Source organism: Pteronotus mesoamericanus, unplaced genomic scaffold (genome assembly GCF_021234165.1).
Source record: "Pteronotus mesoamericanus isolate MK-2021 breed Mesoamerican mustached bat unplaced genomic scaffold, CSHL_Meso_final contig_37, whole genome shotgun sequence".
In the NCBI taxonomy this organism is placed as follows: Eukaryota; Metazoa; Chordata; class Mammalia; order Chiroptera; family Mormoopidae; genus Pteronotus; species Pteronotus mesoamericanus.
The window spans coordinates 1,299,874-1,319,697 of NW_026555144.1; the positions used below are offsets into that span (position 1 = coordinate 1,299,874).

The 19,824-nt window shown below is 38.4% G+C and overlaps 1 protein-coding gene across 1 annotated transcript in view; it reads left to right on the forward strand.

Moving 5' to 3' along the window:
• IL1RAPL2 (interleukin 1 receptor accessory protein like 2) overlaps positions 1–19,824 on the forward strand; it is a 744,540-nt gene that overhangs the window by 305,201 nt on the left and 419,515 nt on the right. Inside the window, exon 4 of the mRNA XM_054576924.1 lies at positions 17,368–17,442. Coding sequence (XP_054432899.1) covers positions 17,368–17,442 — 75 coding nt within the window. The remainder of the gene's footprint in view (positions 1–17,367; positions 17,443–19,824) is intronic.

Below are 19,824 nucleotides of genomic sequence, written 5' to 3' on the forward strand. Positions count from 1 at the left end.
GGGAGCTAGACAGGAGTTTGGATGACAAAAAGGAAAGAAAGGCCTTAGAATGGCATTGTGTGAGTAGTGAAATCAGACAGAACTCAGTTCCAATCCAAGATTTAGTAGAAAAAAGCTGCTTGACTTTGGGAAAATTGCCTATAATATGTAATCCAAAATACCTTAGAATAGTGCTTAGAACAAGTAGATACTAAATGAATGATAACTGTAGTAACTATTATTATTTTATTTCAAGGTTAGGGAAAGTGTTTAAGGCAAGATGCAGAGTTAGAAATTAATGAAATGTGTTAATGGAGCAAATAGGAAAGTAACTTGTATATACAGCATGATAAAGTAGGAGAAGAATGGGGGGGGAATCATGAAGATTGATTTTTTAAGACTATATCATGAATCCCTTTGTGTTCCTGGCTGACAGATTCATATTTGATCTTTTTGAAAACTATAGGATACATTGGTCCTAGCTGGTGTGGCTCAGTGGATTGAATGCCAGCCTGCAAACCAATGGGTCGCTGGTTCGATTCCCAGTGAGGGCATATGCCTGGATTGTGGGTCAGGTCCCCAGCAGGGGGCATGTGAGATGCAAGCACACATTGATGTTTCTCTCCCTCTCTTCCCTTCTATAGAAAGGAAGGAAAGAAGGAAGGAAAGAATGAAGGAAGGAATGAAGGGAAGAAAAAGAAAGAGAGGGGATATAGGATACATTGATACATATTGAATGTTTAAATATCATGATGAAAATAATAATTTTGAAAATGTGATTTCAGTGTTTGTGTGTTGAGTGAATTTGGATGTTTCCATTTCATTGACCTTAACACAGACATCCTATACTGACTTCATTCATAGAAATTAATGAGTTACTTTATGGTACTAATTATATGAGTTCATACAGTTATTATTCTTTGCATCAAGCTGTCCTACTCCTTCCCACTTGGCTTTCTGACAAAGCTAATTACACAGACAAGTCAACAACAAAACATGATAATGAAACTTGTAATAACAGTATATAATACTTAGACAATACAATATAGTGAAATAAACTGATTTATTCATTCAAACAACTAATTCTACTGATTCATTATATTAGTTTACAGAAATTGACCAATAACTTCCGACAGATCAATTGATCTGGTTGTACAAGTGGACACAACCTTTAACTGCAATAGCAAAGAAAGAGATTATTTTGATAATTCTATTCAAGAAAGTTAGTGTCAAACATCTAAAACCTAGCTTTAGGAAAAAGCAGGCAGTTTCAGTAATTGTTTAATTAGTAAATTAAGACTAATATCATGCTATACTAAGTAGAGCAATTCTATTTAAGGATAATTAAACATAAGCAGCTACAGAGGGAAATGCAGGGGAGGAATTGTGGACTGAAACATTAGTATTAAATGACAGATACAGAGGGCCCAGAGGCATTTGAAAGGATGCTCTGCATCACTAGCCATTAGAGAAATGCAGATCAAAACCACCATGAGGTACCACCTCACACCGGTCAGAATGGCCATCATAAACAGATCCACAAACAACAGGTGCTGGCGAGGCTGTGGAGAAAAGGGAACTCTAGTCCACTGTTGGTGGGAATGCAGACTGGTGCAGCCACTATGGAAAGCAGTGTGGAATTTCCTCAGAAAGCTGAAAATGGAACTGCCTTTTGATCCAGCGATTCCCCTGCTGGGACTATACCCTGAGAACACCAAAACGCCAATACAAAAGAACCTATGCACCCCTATGTTCATAGCAGCACAATTTACAATAGCCAAGTGTTGGAAGCAACCTAAATGCCCATCAATAGATGATTGGATCAAAAAATCATGGTACATATACACAATGGAATACTACGCAGCAGAAAGGAAAAAAGAAGTACTAAACTTCGCGACAGCATGGATGGAACTGGAGAGCATCATGCTAAGCGAAATAAGCCAGGGGGCGAAAGACAAATACCATATGATCTCACCTATAAGCGGAACCTAACCAACAATGCAAAGAAGCAAGGAAAATATGACCAGCAACACTGAAAGGAAAAGAAATCAACAGAGACAAGAGGGAAGGGGGGGGCAGGGAAAGGGAAGGGAAGGGGAAAGTCAAGGAACATATATCAAGGACTCATGGACAAAACCAAAGGGGAAGAGCTGAGGGAGGGAAGGTGGGAGGGGGCAAGGGAAAGAGGGGGGGGAAGGCAGAGACAAATGTATTTAAAAAGTAAATAAATTAATTAAAAAAAATAATAAATGACATACCTTGCTCCTATTTTTTCAATCAAAACATCAAGCTTAAGCAGCAAATTTTTTTAATTATTTATTTTTCCAAATACATTCGTCTCTGCCTTTCCTCCACGACTTTCCCCTACTTCATCCCCCCTCTCCCTCCCTCAATCCTTCCCCACTTTGGTTTTGTCTATGAGTCTTGCTATATGTTCCTTGAATTGCCCCTTCCCTTCCTTTTCCCTCTGTCCACCCCTCCTTCCTTCCCTCTTGTCTCTGTTGGTTTCTTTTCCTTTCAGTGCTGCTGGTCATATTTTCCTTGCATCTTTGTTTTGTTGGTTGGGTTCCACTTATAGGTGAGATCATATGATATTTGTGTTTTGCCCCACAGCTTATTTCGTTTCGCATAATGCTCTCTAGTTCCATCCATGCTGTTGTGAAGAGTAGTAGTTCTTTTTTTCTTTCTGCTGCGTAGTATTCTATTGTGTATATGTACCATCACTTTTTGATCCAATCATCTACTGATGGGCATTTAGGTTGCTTCCAACACTTGGCTATTGTCAATTGTGCTGCTATGAACATTGAGGTACATAGGTTCCTTTGTATTGGCGTTTTGGTGTTCTTAGGGTATAGTCCCAGCAGGGGAATCACTGGATCAAAAGGCAGTTCCATTTTCAGCTTTTTGAGGAAATTCCACACTGCTTTTTACAGTGGCTGCACCACTCTGAATTCCCACCAACACTGTACTAGTGTTCCCTTTTCTCCTCAGCCTCACCAGCTCCTTTTTGCTGACATGTTTACAATGGCCATTCTAACCGGTGTGAGGTGGTATCTCATTGTGGTTTTGGTCTGCATTTCTCTGATGGCTAGTGATGCCGAGCATCCTTTCAAATGTCTCTGAGCCCTCTGTATCTCTTCCTTGGAAAAGTGTCTGCTCAGGTTCTTTGCCCATTTTTGGATTGGATCATTTGTCTTCTTGGAGTGGAGTTGGGTGAGTTCTCTATATATTCTGGAGATCAAACCTCCATCTGATATATCATTAGCAAATATATTTTACCATACGGTTGGCTCCCCTTTAATTTTGTTCATATTTTCTTTAGCTGTGCAGAAGCTTTTTATTTTGATGAGGTCCAACTAGTTTATTCTTTCCTTTATGTCCCTTGCTTTAGGAGACATATCGGTGAAAAAACTGCTCTGTGGGATATCTGAGAGTTTCCTGCCAATGTACTCCTCTAGGACTTTTATGGTGTTGTGACTTATATTTAAGTCTTTTATCCATCTTGAGTTTATTTTTGTGTATGGTGTCAGCTGATGATCCAATTTCAATTTTTTTTCTTTTAATTTATTTTCTTTTAGCTGTTCAGCTCTCCCAACACTATTTCTTGAAGAGGCTATTATTGTTCCATTTTATCCTTTTGCCTCCTTTGTCAAATATCAGTTGTCCATATAGACCTGGCTTATTTCTATTCCACTGGTGTGTTCTTGTGCCAGTACCAGATTATTTTGAGTATAGTTGCTTTGTAATATAGTTTGAGGTCCAGTATTGTGATCTCTCCTAGTTTGTTTTTTCTTTCTCAAAATTTCTGTGGCTATACATGGTCTTTTATGGTTCCATATAAATTTTTGAAATACCTGTTCTATTTATGTGAAACACGTCATTGGTATCTTAATAGGGATTGCATTGAATCTATAAATTGATACGCAGCAAATTTAAAGATTAACTCAGACCCCAATCTTTTCCTCTAGAGATCCAGGATAGATTTTCTAATAAAATTGTCAATCTCCACTATCATGTTCAGAAGCCTTGATATTGACAGCCCCCTTTAATTTTCCATGCATTAACTTTGAAATTAAGGTGAGATTTTAAAAGCAACAAAATAATTCAGCTTGCTTGCCATGGCAACATGTGCTCTAGCTATTCTACAAACTCCATAATTATGCTGGGTGCCAATTTTTCTGTGGGCTAATGATCAGGATCCAGGTGAACTGCTGCATTTGCTGCCTTATCATTACAAACAATCTGCAATTCTTGACATTTCTCAGGCTTAGACAGGATAGTAAAATTCAATGGGCCTCCACTCCCATACATCACATTGGGATGTGTTAGGGCAAGTTCATGTTCATATTCTTCCATTCATAAGTCTAAGAAAAAAACCCTAAATATCTCGAAAGTCCTACAGGGAATCATGTTTCAGCTGGTTATTTGTCACACAGCCACTGCCACTGGCCTAGGAACCTTAGCTTAGTTAATTAGTGTGTAGTCAAAGATGTTAAAACCATTGATCCAGTACTGAGCATTTTTACATGTTTCTTGCCTCCAACTTATATCTGTCTTCCTATTCATTCTTCTAATGGGGATTTTTGGTCACAGGGGGTTCAAAATGAGACAATTTAAGCTTCATTTAACTTCTTCAAACTGGCCATAATTTTAACTATCTTCCTTACTCTCAAGGTCATTGTGTAGATTACTTGAGCTAATATATCTGAAAGCACTTTGAAAATTATGATCCACCTACAAATGTAAGGCACTTAAAATTATTATTAATATTAATAAATGTCACTTCAGTAATTGACATTTAACTATAATAAAATCAGTGTAAATGTAGTCATAGCCCACGGGAGGAGCTAAAGTAACGATAGGAGACAATGATGACTATAAATTCATATCCTAATTAAAGTAAGACAAAATATTCATCTTCGAGCATGAAATATATTACTTACAATAGCTTCCTACTTATCAAATTTTAATTAATTTATTTGGAGACAAGGCGCATTTGAAAATAAGACTAAGAGCAGTTTTTATCAAGCTAAGTATCTCACCCAGTCCCTCTCCCTAGAGGAAATAACAGTTTCACATGTATTCAATCAGAAATATTCCATACTTACACATATAAATTTATATATGTATGTGCATGTATCCATATCTCATATATGTGTATTTTATGTATTTACATATTTTATTCAAAGCTTTTTATACTATGCACACTTTTTATAACCTTGCTTTTCCATTGAACAGTTTATCTTGGAGATATTTCCATAATAGATATATAGACTTAGCTAATACTTTCAAATAGATGCATAATAATATATCATTATATGAAAGTACCATAATATTATTTAACCAGTCTCCTACTGATAGGTGATTTGGTTGTTTCCAATATTTTGTTATTATAGACAAAAACAAGCAAAACAAAATGGAACGTTTGTTATGACTGGATTGTGAATTCAAATATTTAAATTTTGTTTAAAGAATACCTTTTAGTTTCAAATAATATTTAAATATAAACTATTAAAAATAACACACACATTTAGAAAATGAAGAATATAGATATTATATTTTTATTTACCTATATTATGCCAAAATCAGCTAAGTTAGAAAAATATATTCTTTGATTCCATAAAGAAAAGATGCGTTATAGGGCATTAATAAAGATTTATTGGAAAAATCAGAATAATTCACTATTTTTTTTTTATTTCAAGCAATTTGAATATCAGGAAGCTATAGCTGTTATGGAAAGCTCACCCTTAAGCAAATTTCTGTGAATGTGTTTGTTATAAACATCTGCTTTTGGAATGTCACCAAATTTATATATTTTCCTAATCTTACCTGTCATGTGATCAACTTTTCTTTCTCTTCTAAACTTCCTTGCAAATATGAGATTCACTTCTCGTATGTCATCAGGGACTTCTTAAGCCAGTCCATTAATGATGTTTTAATGATTCTCTTATATGCCCACCTCTATTCTGTCTCCTTTGCATTTCCATTTAATAATAGTTGAGTTGGACAGTTGAAGTATAACATAGTTTAGGGACAATTGAAAAGAATTCAGGATATAAATAATAACTTCATATAAGTTTTGCCATGAAGAATTTTTATCTATGTGCCACATCCTCTCATTTCCTTCTTGCAGGTGCTTCTCAAAGTTGCTTTTTTATCTTTTTAAATTTATAAATCATGTTTACTCTATTACAGTTGTCTCAGTTTATACCTATTTAACCCCCTCAACCATCCCACCACTAACCCCTACTCCCACATTCAATTCCCACTCTGTTGTCCATGTCCATGGGTCATTCATACATGTTTTTTTTCCAGTCCCTTCCCTTTCTTTACACCATTGTCCTCTTTTCCCCTCCCCTCTGATAACTTTCAGTCTGCTCCATGTTTCCGTGCCTGCGGTTTATTTTGTCCTTTACTTTATTTTGCTGAATAAAGTCCACTTATAGGTGAGATCATATGATACTTGTCTTTCATCAACTGGCTTATTTCACTTAGCTTAATAATCTCCAGTTCCACCCATGTTGTCACAAAAGGTAGGAGTTCTATCTCTCTCTCTCTTTCTTAAATGCAGATTAATTTTATCCATTATTTAAATGTCGAAGTTAATTATAAAATATTTTAAAAAATAAAATCATTATAAATTCTCAGGAATTTAACCAAAATGACACAAGCACAGATAATCAAGTAGATCAATGAAATACAATGAGCATTGCAGAGACAAATGTATATATCTGTCTAGCAATGTACTATATGATTAAGTTGATATTTCACATCAATGGGTAAAATAAGGCTTATTCAACAAATAAGGTGCATGGACAACTATTACTTGAAATAAAACAAATAGAGAGCCCTATTTCACACATTATACAAGAAATATTCAGGTGAGATAAAAATCAATGTGTAGAATCTAAGAAGTTTTAGAAGAAAATAGAACTAATGTTTTTCATGACCTAAGGTAAAATACTCAAATGCAGAAGCTATAAAGTAAAATACTGACAATATGATTATATTAAACATTTAACAATATAGTAATATGCATATAAAAAGTTAAAGCACAAGTAATAGAATAGAAAAGTATTTGCAACACATATAAAATATGATTAATATGTTCTTTTGTTTTTGTTTTTTCAGAGAAAGAAGTTCTACAAACCTTTAATCAATAAATGGATAAAGAATACCAAAAAGTCATTTAAATTTTTTTAATAATAGAAATAGGAAAGAAATATACTAAAACAGGTTTAGTTTCAAAAAATAGCAAATGAAGAATTAAAATAACACCATTGTGACAATCAGATTAAAGAGTATTAAAAATATTGGTAAGATAAAGTATTCGGAACTATGAAATGAACTGCGTATTCATAGAAACTTTTTCTTCATCTTAAAGCAGTACCTTTAGCATACTTTGCAGTGCTGGTTTCGGGGAGGTATATTCCTTTGGCCTTCTTTTTTTTTATACTTTTTAATTTCATTTTAATTTATTTTTTCAAATACATTTGTCCCTGCCTACCCCCCACCACTTTCCCTTGCCACCTCCCTTCTTCCCTCCCACAGCTCTTCCCCTTTGGTTTTGTCCATGAGTCCTTCCTATATGTCCCTTGACTTTCCCCTTCCCTTCCTTTTCCCCGCCCCCCTCCCTCCTTCCCTCTTGTCTCTGTTGATTTCTTTTCCTTTCAGTGTTGCTGGTGTTATTTTCCTTGCATCTTTGTATTGTTGGTTAGGTTCCGCTTATAGGTGAGATCATATGGTATTTGTATTTCAACCCATGTCTTACTTCGCTTAGCATAATTCTCTCCAGTTCCATCCATGCTGTTACGAATTTAGCAGCTGTTTTTTCTTTCTTTCTGCTGCGTAGTATTCTATTGTGTATATGTACCATCACTTTTTGATCCAATAATCTACTGATGGGCATTTAGGTTACTTCCAACACTTGGCTATTGTCAATTGTGTTACTATGAACATTGGGGTACATAGGTTCTTTTGTATTGGTGTTTTGGAGTTCTTAGGGTATAGTCCCAAAAGGGGAATCACTGGATCAAAAGGCAGTTCCATTTTCAGATTTCTGAGAAAATTCCACACTGCTTTCCATAGTGGCTGCACCAGTCTGCATTCCCACCAACAGTGTGCTAGGGTTCCCTTTTCTCCACAGCCTCGCCAGCACCTGTTGCTTGTTGATCTGTTTATGATGGACATTCTGACCAGTGTGAGGTGGTAACTCATGGTGGTTTTGATCTGCATTTCTCTGATGGCTAGTGATGCTGAGCATCCTTTCAACTGCCTCTGAGGCCTCTGTATCTCCTCCTTGGAAAAGCATCTGCTCAGGTCCTTCGCCCATTTTTTGATTGGATCGTTTGTCTTCTTGGAGTGGAGTCAAGTGAATTCTTTATATATCGTGGAGATCACACCTCTACCTGATATATCATTAGCGAATATATTTTCTCATATGGTTGGCTTCCATTTCATTTTGGTGATGTTTTCTTTTGCCGTGCAGTAGCTTCTTATTTTGATGAGGTCCCACTTTTTTATTCTTTCCTTTATGTCCCTTGCTTTAGGAGACATATCAGTGAAAAAAATTGCTGCGTGGGATATCTGAGAGTTTCCTGCCAAAGTTCTACTCTAGGACTTTGAATGTGTTGCGACTTATATTTAAGTCTTTTATCCATCTTGAGTTTATTTTTGTGTATGGTGTCAGCTGATGATCCAATTCCAATTTTTTGCATGTAGCCGTCCAGCTATCCCAACACCATTTATTGAAGAGGCTATTTTTGCTTCATTTTATGCTCCTGTCCCCTTTGTCAAATATTAGATGCCCATTGAGACCTGGGCTTATTTCTGAGCTTTCTATTCTGTTCCACTGGTCTATGGGTCTGTTCTTGTGCTAGTATCAGATTTTTTTGAGTATAGTGCCTTTGTTGTAGAGTTTGATGACCGGTATTGTGATCCCTCCTACTTTGTGTTTCTTTCTCAAAATTGCTGAGACTATTCGGGATCATTGATAGTTCCATATAAATTTTTGAAATGTCTGTTCTATTTCTGTGAAATATGTCATTGGTATCTTAATAGGGATTGCGTTGAATCTATAAATTGCTTTGGGTACCATAGACATTTTGAGGATATCAATTCTTCCAATCCATGAGCACAGTATATGCTTCCATTTATTTGTGTCTTCCTTAATTTCTTTTTTCAGTGTTGTATAGTTTTCTGCGTACAGGTCTTTTACGTCTTTGGTTAAATTTATGCCAAGGTACTTTATTTTTCTTCTTGCTATATAGAATGGTATTTTTTTTTCTGACTTCTTCCTCTTGTATTGCATTGCTGGTGTACAAAAATGCCTTTGATTTCTGAATGTTGACTTTGTATCCTGCTGTTTTGCCAAATTCACTTATTGGGTTGAGGAGTTTTTTGGTAGAATCTTCAGGGTTCTCTATGTACACTATCATGTCATCTGCAAACAATGATTGCTTTGCTTCCTCCTTTCCTAATTGGATGCCTTTTATCTCTTTCTCTTGTCTGTCTCCTGTGGCTAGGACTTCCAGTACCATGTTGAAAGAAGCAGTGAGAGTGGACATCCTTTTTGTGTTCCCGATCTTTGTGTTCAAGCTTTCTGTTTCTTCCTCCTTCAGTGTTGAAGATTATACTTTTCTAAAAATTTGTCCATTTTATCAATATTTTCAATTTTCTTGGCATATAATTGTTCATAATAGATTCTGACAATCCTTTGTATTTCTGTGGTATCAGTTCTTATTTCTCCTCTTTCATTTCTGATATTATTAATTTGGGTCCTCTCCCTCTTATTCTTGATGAGATTGCTTAAAGGCTTGTCAATTTTATTTATTTTTTCAAAGAAACAGCTTCTGGATTGGTTGATCCTTTGAATTGTTCTTTTCTTCTCTAGGTCATTCACTTCTGCTCTAATCTTGACTATTTCCTTCCTTCTACTTGCTCAGAGATTTAGTTGTTGTTGTTTCTCCAGTTCTTGAAGTTGTACTGTTAGGTCTTTAATTTGAAATGTTTCTATCTTTTTTAAGTAAGCCTGTATTGCTATGAAATTCCCTCTCAGATCCGCCCTGCTGTATCCCATAGCTTTTGGGCTGTTGTCTGTTCATTTTCATTTGGTTCCAGAAATTTTTTGATTTCTTCTCTTATCTCATTATTGAACCATTCATTATTTAATAGTCTACTGTTGAGTGTCCATGAGTTTGCAAGTTTTTTTGTGTGTGTTTTAATTTTTGTTTAATTTTTTAATTTTATTTACTTTTTAAATAAATTTGTCTCTGTATCCCCCCCCACCTCTTTCCCTTGCCCCCTCCCTCCTTCCCTCCCTCAGCTCTGACCCTTTGGTTTTGTCCATGAGTCCATGCTATATGTTCCTTGACTTTCCCCTTTCCTTCCCTTTCCCCGCCCCCCCCCTTCCCTCTTGTCTCTGTTGATTTCTTTTCCGTTCAGTGTTGCTGGTCATATTTTCCTTGCATCTTTGCATTGTTCGTTAGGTTTCGCTTATAGGTGAGATCATATGGTATTTGTCTTTCGCCCCCTGGCTTATTTCGCTTAGCATGATGCTCTCCAGTTCCATCCATGCTGCCGCAAAGTTTAGTAGTTCTTTTTATCTTTCTGCTGCATAGTATTCCATTGTGTATATGTACCATCACTTTTTGATCCAATCATCTACTGATGGGCATTTAGGTTGCTTCCAACACTTGTCTATTGTAAATTGGGCTGCTATGAATATTGGGGTGCATAGGTTCTTTTGTATTGGCGTTTTGGTGTTCTCAGGGTATAGTCCCAGAAAGGGAATCACTGGATCAAAAGGCAGTTCCATTTTCAGATTTCTGAGGAAACTCCACACCGCTTTCCACAGTGGCTGTACCAGTCTGGATTCCCACCAACAGTGTGCTAGGGTTCCCTTTTCTCCACAGCCTCGCCAGCACCTGTTGTTTATGGATCTGTTTATGATGGCCATTCTTACCGGTGTGAGGTGGTACCTCATGGTGGTTTTGATCTGCATTTCTCTGATGACTAGTGATGCTGAGCATCCTTTCAAATGCCTCTGGGCCCTCTGTATTTCCTCCTTAGAAAAGCACCTGCCCAGGTCCTTTGCCCATATTTTTGTTTTTGAAATTTCTCTTTGAGGTTGATTTCCAGTTTCAAGCCCTTGTGGTCCAAGAAAAAGTTTGGTATTATTTCAATTTTCCTGAATTTGCTGAGGCTTGCTTTGTGTCCTATCATGTGGCTTATCTTTGAAAAACTGCCACGAGCATTTGAAAATAATGTGTATTTTTCTTCTTTGGGATGTAAATTTCTGTATATGTCAGTTAAAACTATTTGACTCAGTGTGTCATTCAGTGCTACAATATGTTTATTAATGTTTTGTTTGGAAGATCTCTCCATTTTCGACAGTTGGGTGTTGAAATCCCCTACTATCGGTGTGTTGCTGTGTATATCTCTTTTGAATTCATCCAACAATTTCCTTATAAACTTGGGGGCTCTTATACTGGGAGCATATAAGTTTGTAGTATTGATGTCTTCTTGATAGATTCTTCCTTTAAGTATGATAAAGTGCCCTCTGGGTCTCTCTTTATGGCCTTTGTTTTGAAATCTACTTTTTCTGATACCAGTATGGCAACCCCGGCCATATTCTCATGCCCATTTGCTTGGAATATGTTTTCCATCCCTTTACTTTCAATCTGTGTAGGTCTCTTGCTCTAAGGTGGGTCTCTTGTAGGCAGCATATGTGTGGGTCATGTTTCCTATCCATTCAGCTACCCTGTGTCTTTTGATTGGGGCATTTAGTCCATTCACATTGAGAGATATTACTCATAGAAACGTATTCATCTTTTCTCTTTGTACCTGTGTTCCTCTCTGTCTCATTCTTTTCCTTCATCTGCTTAAACCAGTACCCTTAGCATATCGTGGAGTGCTGGTTTGGTAGAGATGTATTCTTTTAGTCTTCTCTGGTCTGGGAAACTCTATTTCCCCTTTTATTTTAATTGAGAGCATAGCTAGGTAGATCAGCCTTGACTGTAGGCCCTTGCTTTTCATGGCTTGGAATATTTGTTGCCATTCCCTTCTGGCTTGTAATGTTTCTGTTGAAAGTCAGGTTGTAGGCGTATCGGGGCCGCCTTGTATGTTACTTTCTCCTTCTCCGTTGCTGCCTTGAGGATTCTCTCTTTGTCTTTGATAGTTGCCATTTTAATGATGATGTGTCTTGGAGTGGACCTCTTTGAGTCCCTCTTGAGTGGGGTCCTCTGTGTCTCCTGCATCCATGAGAGCCTTTCTCTCCTCAAATTAGGGAAATTTTCCATCATTACTTTTTCTAGGAGGTTCTCTATCCCTTGCTCCTCTTCTTCTCCTTCTGGTATCCCTATTATATGGATATTATTGCATTTCTGGTTGTACTGCATTTCCCTAAATGCCTCCTCATTATTTTTGAGTCATTGTTCCATTTCTTGTTCTTTCTGGGAGCTTCTTTCTACCTTATCCTCCATCTCAGTCATGCGATCCTCGGCTTCATCCAGCCTGCTTTGGATTCCTTCTACTGTGTTCTTCAATTCAGAAATGGTATTCTTCATATCCTCTTGTGTCTTCTTGATAGTTTCTATGTCCTTTTCCAGGCTGATATAGTTTGCTGTAAGATCCTGATAGTTTCTGCAGTTTCTCATAGTTCTCTTTGAGCTGACTGAACTCATTGAGCTTCCTTAGAACCGTTGTTTTGAATTCAGTATCTGATAGTTCCCTTGCCTCTATTTCATTTAGCTATCTCTGTGGGGAGTCCCCTTTTCCACTCATTTGAGGGGAACTTCTTTTTATTCCTATTTTTGTGAGAGTCTGTTAAGTGTTTTTGTCCTTTACTTTTTGTTATGGGCCTGCCTCTGATGATGTCAGTCGTTGACCCTATAGGACCTTGGGTTGTTTGAGCCTGCCAGGAGTCTACTGTCTGTGTCTTACTCCTGCTTGGAGCTCTCTGTGACTCCTTCGGTCAGGGCTGAGCTATTTTTTGTGATCTCTCTGCACTCTCCTGCCTGCTCTTTGAGCTCTCTCCCAGCGCGGCAGGATCCCCCGCCTGCCTGGTCTCGCCTGTGCTTGCCCCAGATCAGGGGGCTTATTCACGACCTCGCGTACTCATCTGCCCCCCCCTCCCCGGTCAGCAAGCTCCCTGGCCCTGGTCAGTTTAGGGTCTTCTATTGTATGTTTTACCTGCTTTTGGATTTTTGGGTGCGTTGCTTGCACTAACCAAATCGGGACTACGGAAATGTGAGGAAATCAGCTCCAGGACTCTCCAGTTATCTTATCTCAGGTCTCATCCAGGGACTCTGGGCAGCTCTACTAATTTTGTGGTCCACTCTGCAATCACAGGTGGGTAAGTCAATTTACGCCTTCCGTTGCTGCTCTGTGCACTCCTTCCCAGGCCCTATCTGTACCAATCTGTGGGAGGCCTTGCCAGCCAGTGCAAGCCTTCCCCAGCCCGCGCAGGTCATAAACACGCTCGCCAACCATCGCTGGTCACTTTGGCGCAAGTGTGTGCACCTGCACTGGGTGTTTTTGTGTTGTCTATATGTGCTTTTCAGCTTTTGGCTCTTTGTGTGTGTGACCTCTTCCCACGCAATGGAGACTAAGGTAAGGAGAAGGAGTCGGGCCTCCACAGTTCATCCTCCCATTCTTTCCACAATGCCTCCGTTTCTAGTCTCTCCTCAGGGGTCTCTGGGCAGTTCTGTGACCCCTTCGGCCAGGGATCCACCACCTGTGCAGCCTGCATTTCAATCTCAGGCAGTCTGGTTCATGCGCGCCCTGCTTCTGCCTCTTTGGGGGTGCGCCTTTCCAGTCCACAGTGGAGACTACAGAACGGGGAGGTAGTCCGGACTCCCCGTTTCCTCCTCCCTTTCTTTCCCAATGCCTTCGTCTCCAGTCTCTCCTCAAGGCTTTCCCAGCCAGTCTGTACTCAGCCCTGCAGCTCACACTTGTACAAGCTGTGTGCGGAGTGTACAAAAGGCAGGTTAATTGATTCCCTTATGCCTGAGTGGCATAGTACCTGCAGAGTGGGAGTTGCGTTATCTCCCGGGGCTCCACCGGCCACCGTGTCAGTTCTCTTCACAAAGTTTTCCTCACCAGTCTTTTCCCAGGCACCAGCCCACCCTGCTGCCGCCTCTACCCAGAGTTCAAGGACGGTGGTTCTTTTGGCCTTCTTTTGTCTGTGAAATTCCTTATTTCACCTTCCATTTTACTGGAGAGCCTTGCTGGGTAGAGCAGTTTTGGTTGCAGGCCTTTGGTTTTCATGGCTTGGGATATTTCTTGCCACTCTCTTCTGGCTTGCAGTGTTTCTGTTGAGAAGTCAGCTTCTAGCTGTATCGGGGCTCCCTTATATGTTACTACCTCTTTCTCTCTTGCTTGCTTTAGGATTCTCTTTTTGTCTTTGATAGTTGCCATTTTAATTATGATATGTCTTGGAGTGAGCCTCATTGGGTTCCTCTTGAATGGGACCCTCTGTGCTTCCTGGACTTGTGTGATACATTCTCTCCTCCAATTAGGGAAGTTTTCCATCATTACTTTTTCAAACAGGATCTCTATCCATTCCTCATCCTCTTCTCCTTCTGGCATCCTTATTATACAGATATTATTACATTTCATGTTGTCCTGCCATGCCTCTTCATTCTTTTTGAGTCTTTTTTCATTTTCTTGCTCTTTCTGGGAGCTCTTTTCTACCTTGTCCTCCAGCTTGCTGATTTGTTCCTCAGCTTCATCTAGCCTGCTTTGGATTCCTTCTACTGTGTTCTTCACTTCAGAAATTGTATTCTTCTTTTCCTTTTTTTGTCTCATTGATAGTTTCTATGTCCTATTTCATGATGATATAGTTTGCAGTAATTTCCTTGTAGTTTCCCTGTAGTTTTTGGTGATTCTTTCTGAGCTCACTGAGCTCATTGAGCTTCCTTAGAACCATTGTTTGGAACTCTATATCTGCAATTTTAGTTTCCTCTATTTCATTTAGTTCTCTTTCTGGGGATTTCTCCTTTCCCTTCAAGTGGGGTGAATTTCTTTGTCTTTCTATTATTTGTGAGACTCTTCTCTTTTGCTTCTGATTCTTAAGTTGATCTATCTTGATTTCCTGACTTTGTGGTGTGAACTTATATGGTTTGAGACCGCTGTTTTTACTTTCTCAACCTGCCTCTGATAATGTCAGATGTAGACTCTGTCTCAACTTAGGCAGTCTGTCTGAGACTTCCAGTTATCTACTGTTTGTGGCTATCTCCTTCAGCTGTTAATCTCTTAGCTCTGCCCTCAGCAGGACACCTTACCTCAGGGCGGAGAGCAGTTCCTCCTGGGGGTGGGGTTATTGGGTTCTCTTAGGCTGCTGCTGTAAAGAGGAGGAGTCAACGCTGGGATTCCAATGGCTACTCTCTCCATTCTACCCCTGAAGCCTCCATCTCCAGTCTCTCTACAAGTGTCGCCAGATGTCTCTGTGCCCCCTTTAGCCAGGGCTCTACTCTCTGTAGTTGCCATGTTGCACTCAGCAGGCAGCTTAGACAGCACAGGGCAGGGTGGTATCCCACCTGAGGGAGGGGTTGTTGGGTTCTTTGACACTCATGTTACTCAAGGGGAGTGGTATCTGCTTGAGCAGATGGCTGCTACGGCATGCGTGAAGAGTCAGCACTGACATCCCACCGGCTACTCTCTCCATTCTCTCCCCAAAGCCTCCTTCCCTAGTGTCTCCTAAAGCATCTCTAGACCACTCTCCCCCACTTTTTCTAGAAACCAGGGTAAATGGCTGCAAATAAAAATTTATGCCTTGGCCCTTTAAACAGTTCTTTCCATTTCCAGCCACCTATCTCTGGCAGAGAGCAACCCTGCCACTTTTTGCACCTGGCTGTTTTCTGTGTACTGTTTGGGCACTCTTGCTGTTGGCTAGAGATCCCCCGTTTGGTTTAAACCCCTCTCTTCTCATGAGCATCCAACTGGACATTTCAATATCCTTCTGGTGCTGCCGTCAGTGGGCGCCCTGCCCACATTCTCAGGTCTGCACCACACTCCTTACCAGTTAGATTGCACTAAAGCTGAGTCTTCTGTCTCCGAGGTTACAAGGCTCTTCTCTTGCTATTGTTCAGTTGTTTGTTCCAGGTGATTTCTCCCCAATGTATTTGTAATTCCAAGTTGGTCCTGGGTGGAGGTCAGTGTGACTTCACTCACTCCTCTGCCATCTTGATTCTCTTTTTTTTTTAATTCCCCCAGACTCAACTGCACTGACTCCTCATCCCCATGCTGCAGCATTGTTACTGCATCTTCTTAGCTAGTTTTCTTGTTCTTCATCCCATTCTGTATGTTAAGCCAATCACCATTAGATAGCACTTCTCTTGAGTCTCTTGGTGTTTTTGTTCCAAGAATTTACAATGGCCTTCTAGTTGAATACATCATGTGCAAATTCTTTTGTATGTTTCTCTGAGTCCTCCAGAATTGAACTCCATTTTACCTATCTAGTTTCAGTTCCAGTTATTGCACATCACAAGCAACTTGCTTTTCACCCCACCCCACCCATCTCATCATCACCAGATCCTTCTTCTAGTCACAATATGGTTGGAAAGTTCTAACTCAGTTTGTCAGTTTGTATTGATAATCTTTCCTGCGTTTCTTCTTCCTCACTCTGCTTTTCCAAATCTTTTCTACTCTTTAAGGTCTATGTGGAAAATATTCCCTTAAAAGTTTTCCCAATGCTGACCTCTCTTTTCTCCATTTCTTTTCCATATATGGCCTGAGAGTTCAAATGCTACATTTTTATTAGATTGTAATATTTGTTTTATTAACTTTATTTTAATGTGCTAATTCTGTCTTCATAGTCTTAGATTGTGAATCTACTTTCTTCTCTCTTATCGCTTTATTGTAGGATTTGGTGGACACACATGCTCAATAAGTTTTTATCAATTATTCTAATAAAGATATTAATGCTTTATTATATTTCTTTGGAAGCTGTGGTGGGGAATGGGGGGGATGATTCAGAGGCATAGGAAGTTCAATCCGCCTATAATGTCCATTAGAGTTATAGTTCATTAACAATGTGTAGCACCACAAAGTAGATATGGCGATTTAATGTTTATCTGATTATACTTTTAAAATCTATATTTCTTTAAATTCACAAGTTTATAAAAACCACTTAATATAGTCTATTTGTTTGGTCTTATTGGAAAGTATAGTTATCAAAATGACCTATTTAAAATGATCAATGGTGCTCTAAATATTCTGGGAAATGGATATTGCATGGATAAAGTAAGAACTCAAGTAGGAATACTGTCTAATAAAAGTTTACACACCATCAAGCCTACAAACATTAAATATCATACATGGTAGAATCTACATTAAATTGTAATTTATTTCTGTTTTCCCATTGCCTTCTTTCATTTTCTCTTTTAGCTTTACTCACAGACAAGCCTCCCAAGCCATTGTTCCCCATGGAGAATCAGCCCCACGTTATAGATGTTCAGCTGGGTAAGTTCCCTTCTGGGAATAATAGATCCTAAACTTGCTCTCTGTTAACAGATTGGGAAAATTCCATGAACCAAGAAAGGTTTTTGCCACTATTATTACATGGAAATCAATATGCATCTGTGCATTTATAACTATGGAGTTCCGTGCAATAAGGGTTTAAGAAAATGAGTTTGTGTTGTGTCAAGTACTGGTAATAGTAATTGGTTACAGTGGGTATTAAGTGTTCTGTAGAATAGAGCTTTTAAACTCTGTGATTGATAGATTAATTGGTGTATTGCATTAGTGATTTGTACAGGAAATTCTTCATGGTTGTCAGCCAACTTTATTTTTAAATTTATAGAGGATTAACTCTTGAGGAAAAATCACATTTCTAAAAAAATAAAGGAGCCACTCAAATAATCTGTTTAAAGGTTTTGATAATATATTGCCAATGGCACAATCTATGGATATTTAAAACTTGTTTTAGGGTAAGATCCTGAATATTTATGAATCATATGGTTTTGGGAACAGTACAAAGTTGATTTATGGCTTCTTTTGTCTTTTTTCAGTCTGAAATAAGGACAAACGATTTTGGGGCTTTTGTGTATGTCTATGTGTGTGTGTGTTCCCCAAACACTAATGCTTGTATTTAAAAAACCGTAAGCTTAAAACCCAGCAAGTCTTTCAACTGTGGCCTTTACTCTAAACCATATACTTTATTATTATTTTTTAATTTATTTTTTCAAATACATTTGTCTCTGTCTACCCCCCACCACTTTCCCTTGCCCCCTCCCTCCTTCCCTCCCTCAGCTCTTCCCCTTTGGTTTTGTCCATGAGTCCTTGTTATATGTTCCTTGACGTTCCCCTTACTTTTCCCCGCCCCCCTCCCTCCTTCCCTCTTGTCTCTGTTGATTTATTTTCCTTTCAGTGTTGCTGGTCTTATTTTCCTTACATTTTTTTTATCTTGCTCAAAATGGAAGACATTCTTAGAATTGAAGAGTAAAATGATATCTGATAGATGAAAACTTACCAATGTCTAAACCGTGTACTTTAACATTGGTAAGCTTTCATCTATCAGATATCATTTTACTCTTCATTTCTAAGAATGTCTTCCATTTTGAGCAAGATAACTGAGTGAACATCCTGGAAATGTATTAGACTTACTTTGGGGATATGATTTATTGAAATATGTGACTATTGTGGTAGCTACAAATTATATGGCCAGGGAAGATGGATAGGCCCCAATATTTGACTCATTTTGGAAGTTTTTGACTATAACTTTTAAAAATTTGTATTGAACTTATTGGGATGACCTTGATTAATAAAATTATATAGGATTCAGGTGTACAATTCATCATTTTCATATTGTATTGCGCATTCACAACTGTAAGTAAAATCACCTTCCATCACATTTTATCCCCCTCATTACCCTCTTCCATGTCCCCCACCCTCCTTTCTCTCTGGTATTCACCATACTGTTTTCTGTGTCTGTGAGATTTTTTACCTTGGCTTAATTACTTTAAGATTTTCACCCAACCCCCAAACCCCCTCCACTCTGACAGCTGTCAGTCAGTTCTCTGTATCTATGAGTCTGTTTCAATTTTGTTCATTAGTTTATTTTGTTCATTAGATTACACATGTAAGTGAAATCATATGATACTTGTCTTCCTCTGAATGACTTATTTCACTTAGCATAATACTCTGAAGGTCCATCCATGCTGTTTCAAGAAGTAAGATTTCTTTCTTTTTTATGGCCAATCAGTATTCCATTGTGTAAATGTACCAGAGGTTTTTTATCCACTTATCTACTGATGGGCATTGGTGCTACTTCCAAATCTTAGCTATTGTAAATAACACTGCAACAAACATAAGGGTGCATATATTGTTTCAAATTAGTGTATCAGTTTCTTTGGATATTTTCCCCACAGTGGAGTAACTATGCCATGAAGCAGTTTAATTTTTAATTTTTTTAAGGTAACTCCATACTTCTTTCCACAGCTGATGCACCAATTTGCATTCCCACCAACAGTACACAAGTGTTTCCCTTTCTCCACATCCTTGCCAACACTTGTTGTTTATTGATTTATTGATGATAACCCTTCTGACAGGTGTGAGGTTGTATCTCATTGTGGTTTTAATTTGCGTTTCTTTGATAGTAGGGAACTTTTCATATATCTATGGGCCATCTGTATGTCCTCTTTGGAGAAATGTCTATTCAAATCTTTGCCCAATTTTTAATTGTATTGTTGGCTTTTTTTGGTTTTGAGTTTATAAATTCTCTATAAATTTTGCATATTAACCCTTTCTCAGATGTATCATTAGCAAATATGTTCTCCCATTTTAGTGGATTCTCTTTTCATCTTGATGATGGTTTCCTTTGATGTGCAAAAATTTTTAGTTTGA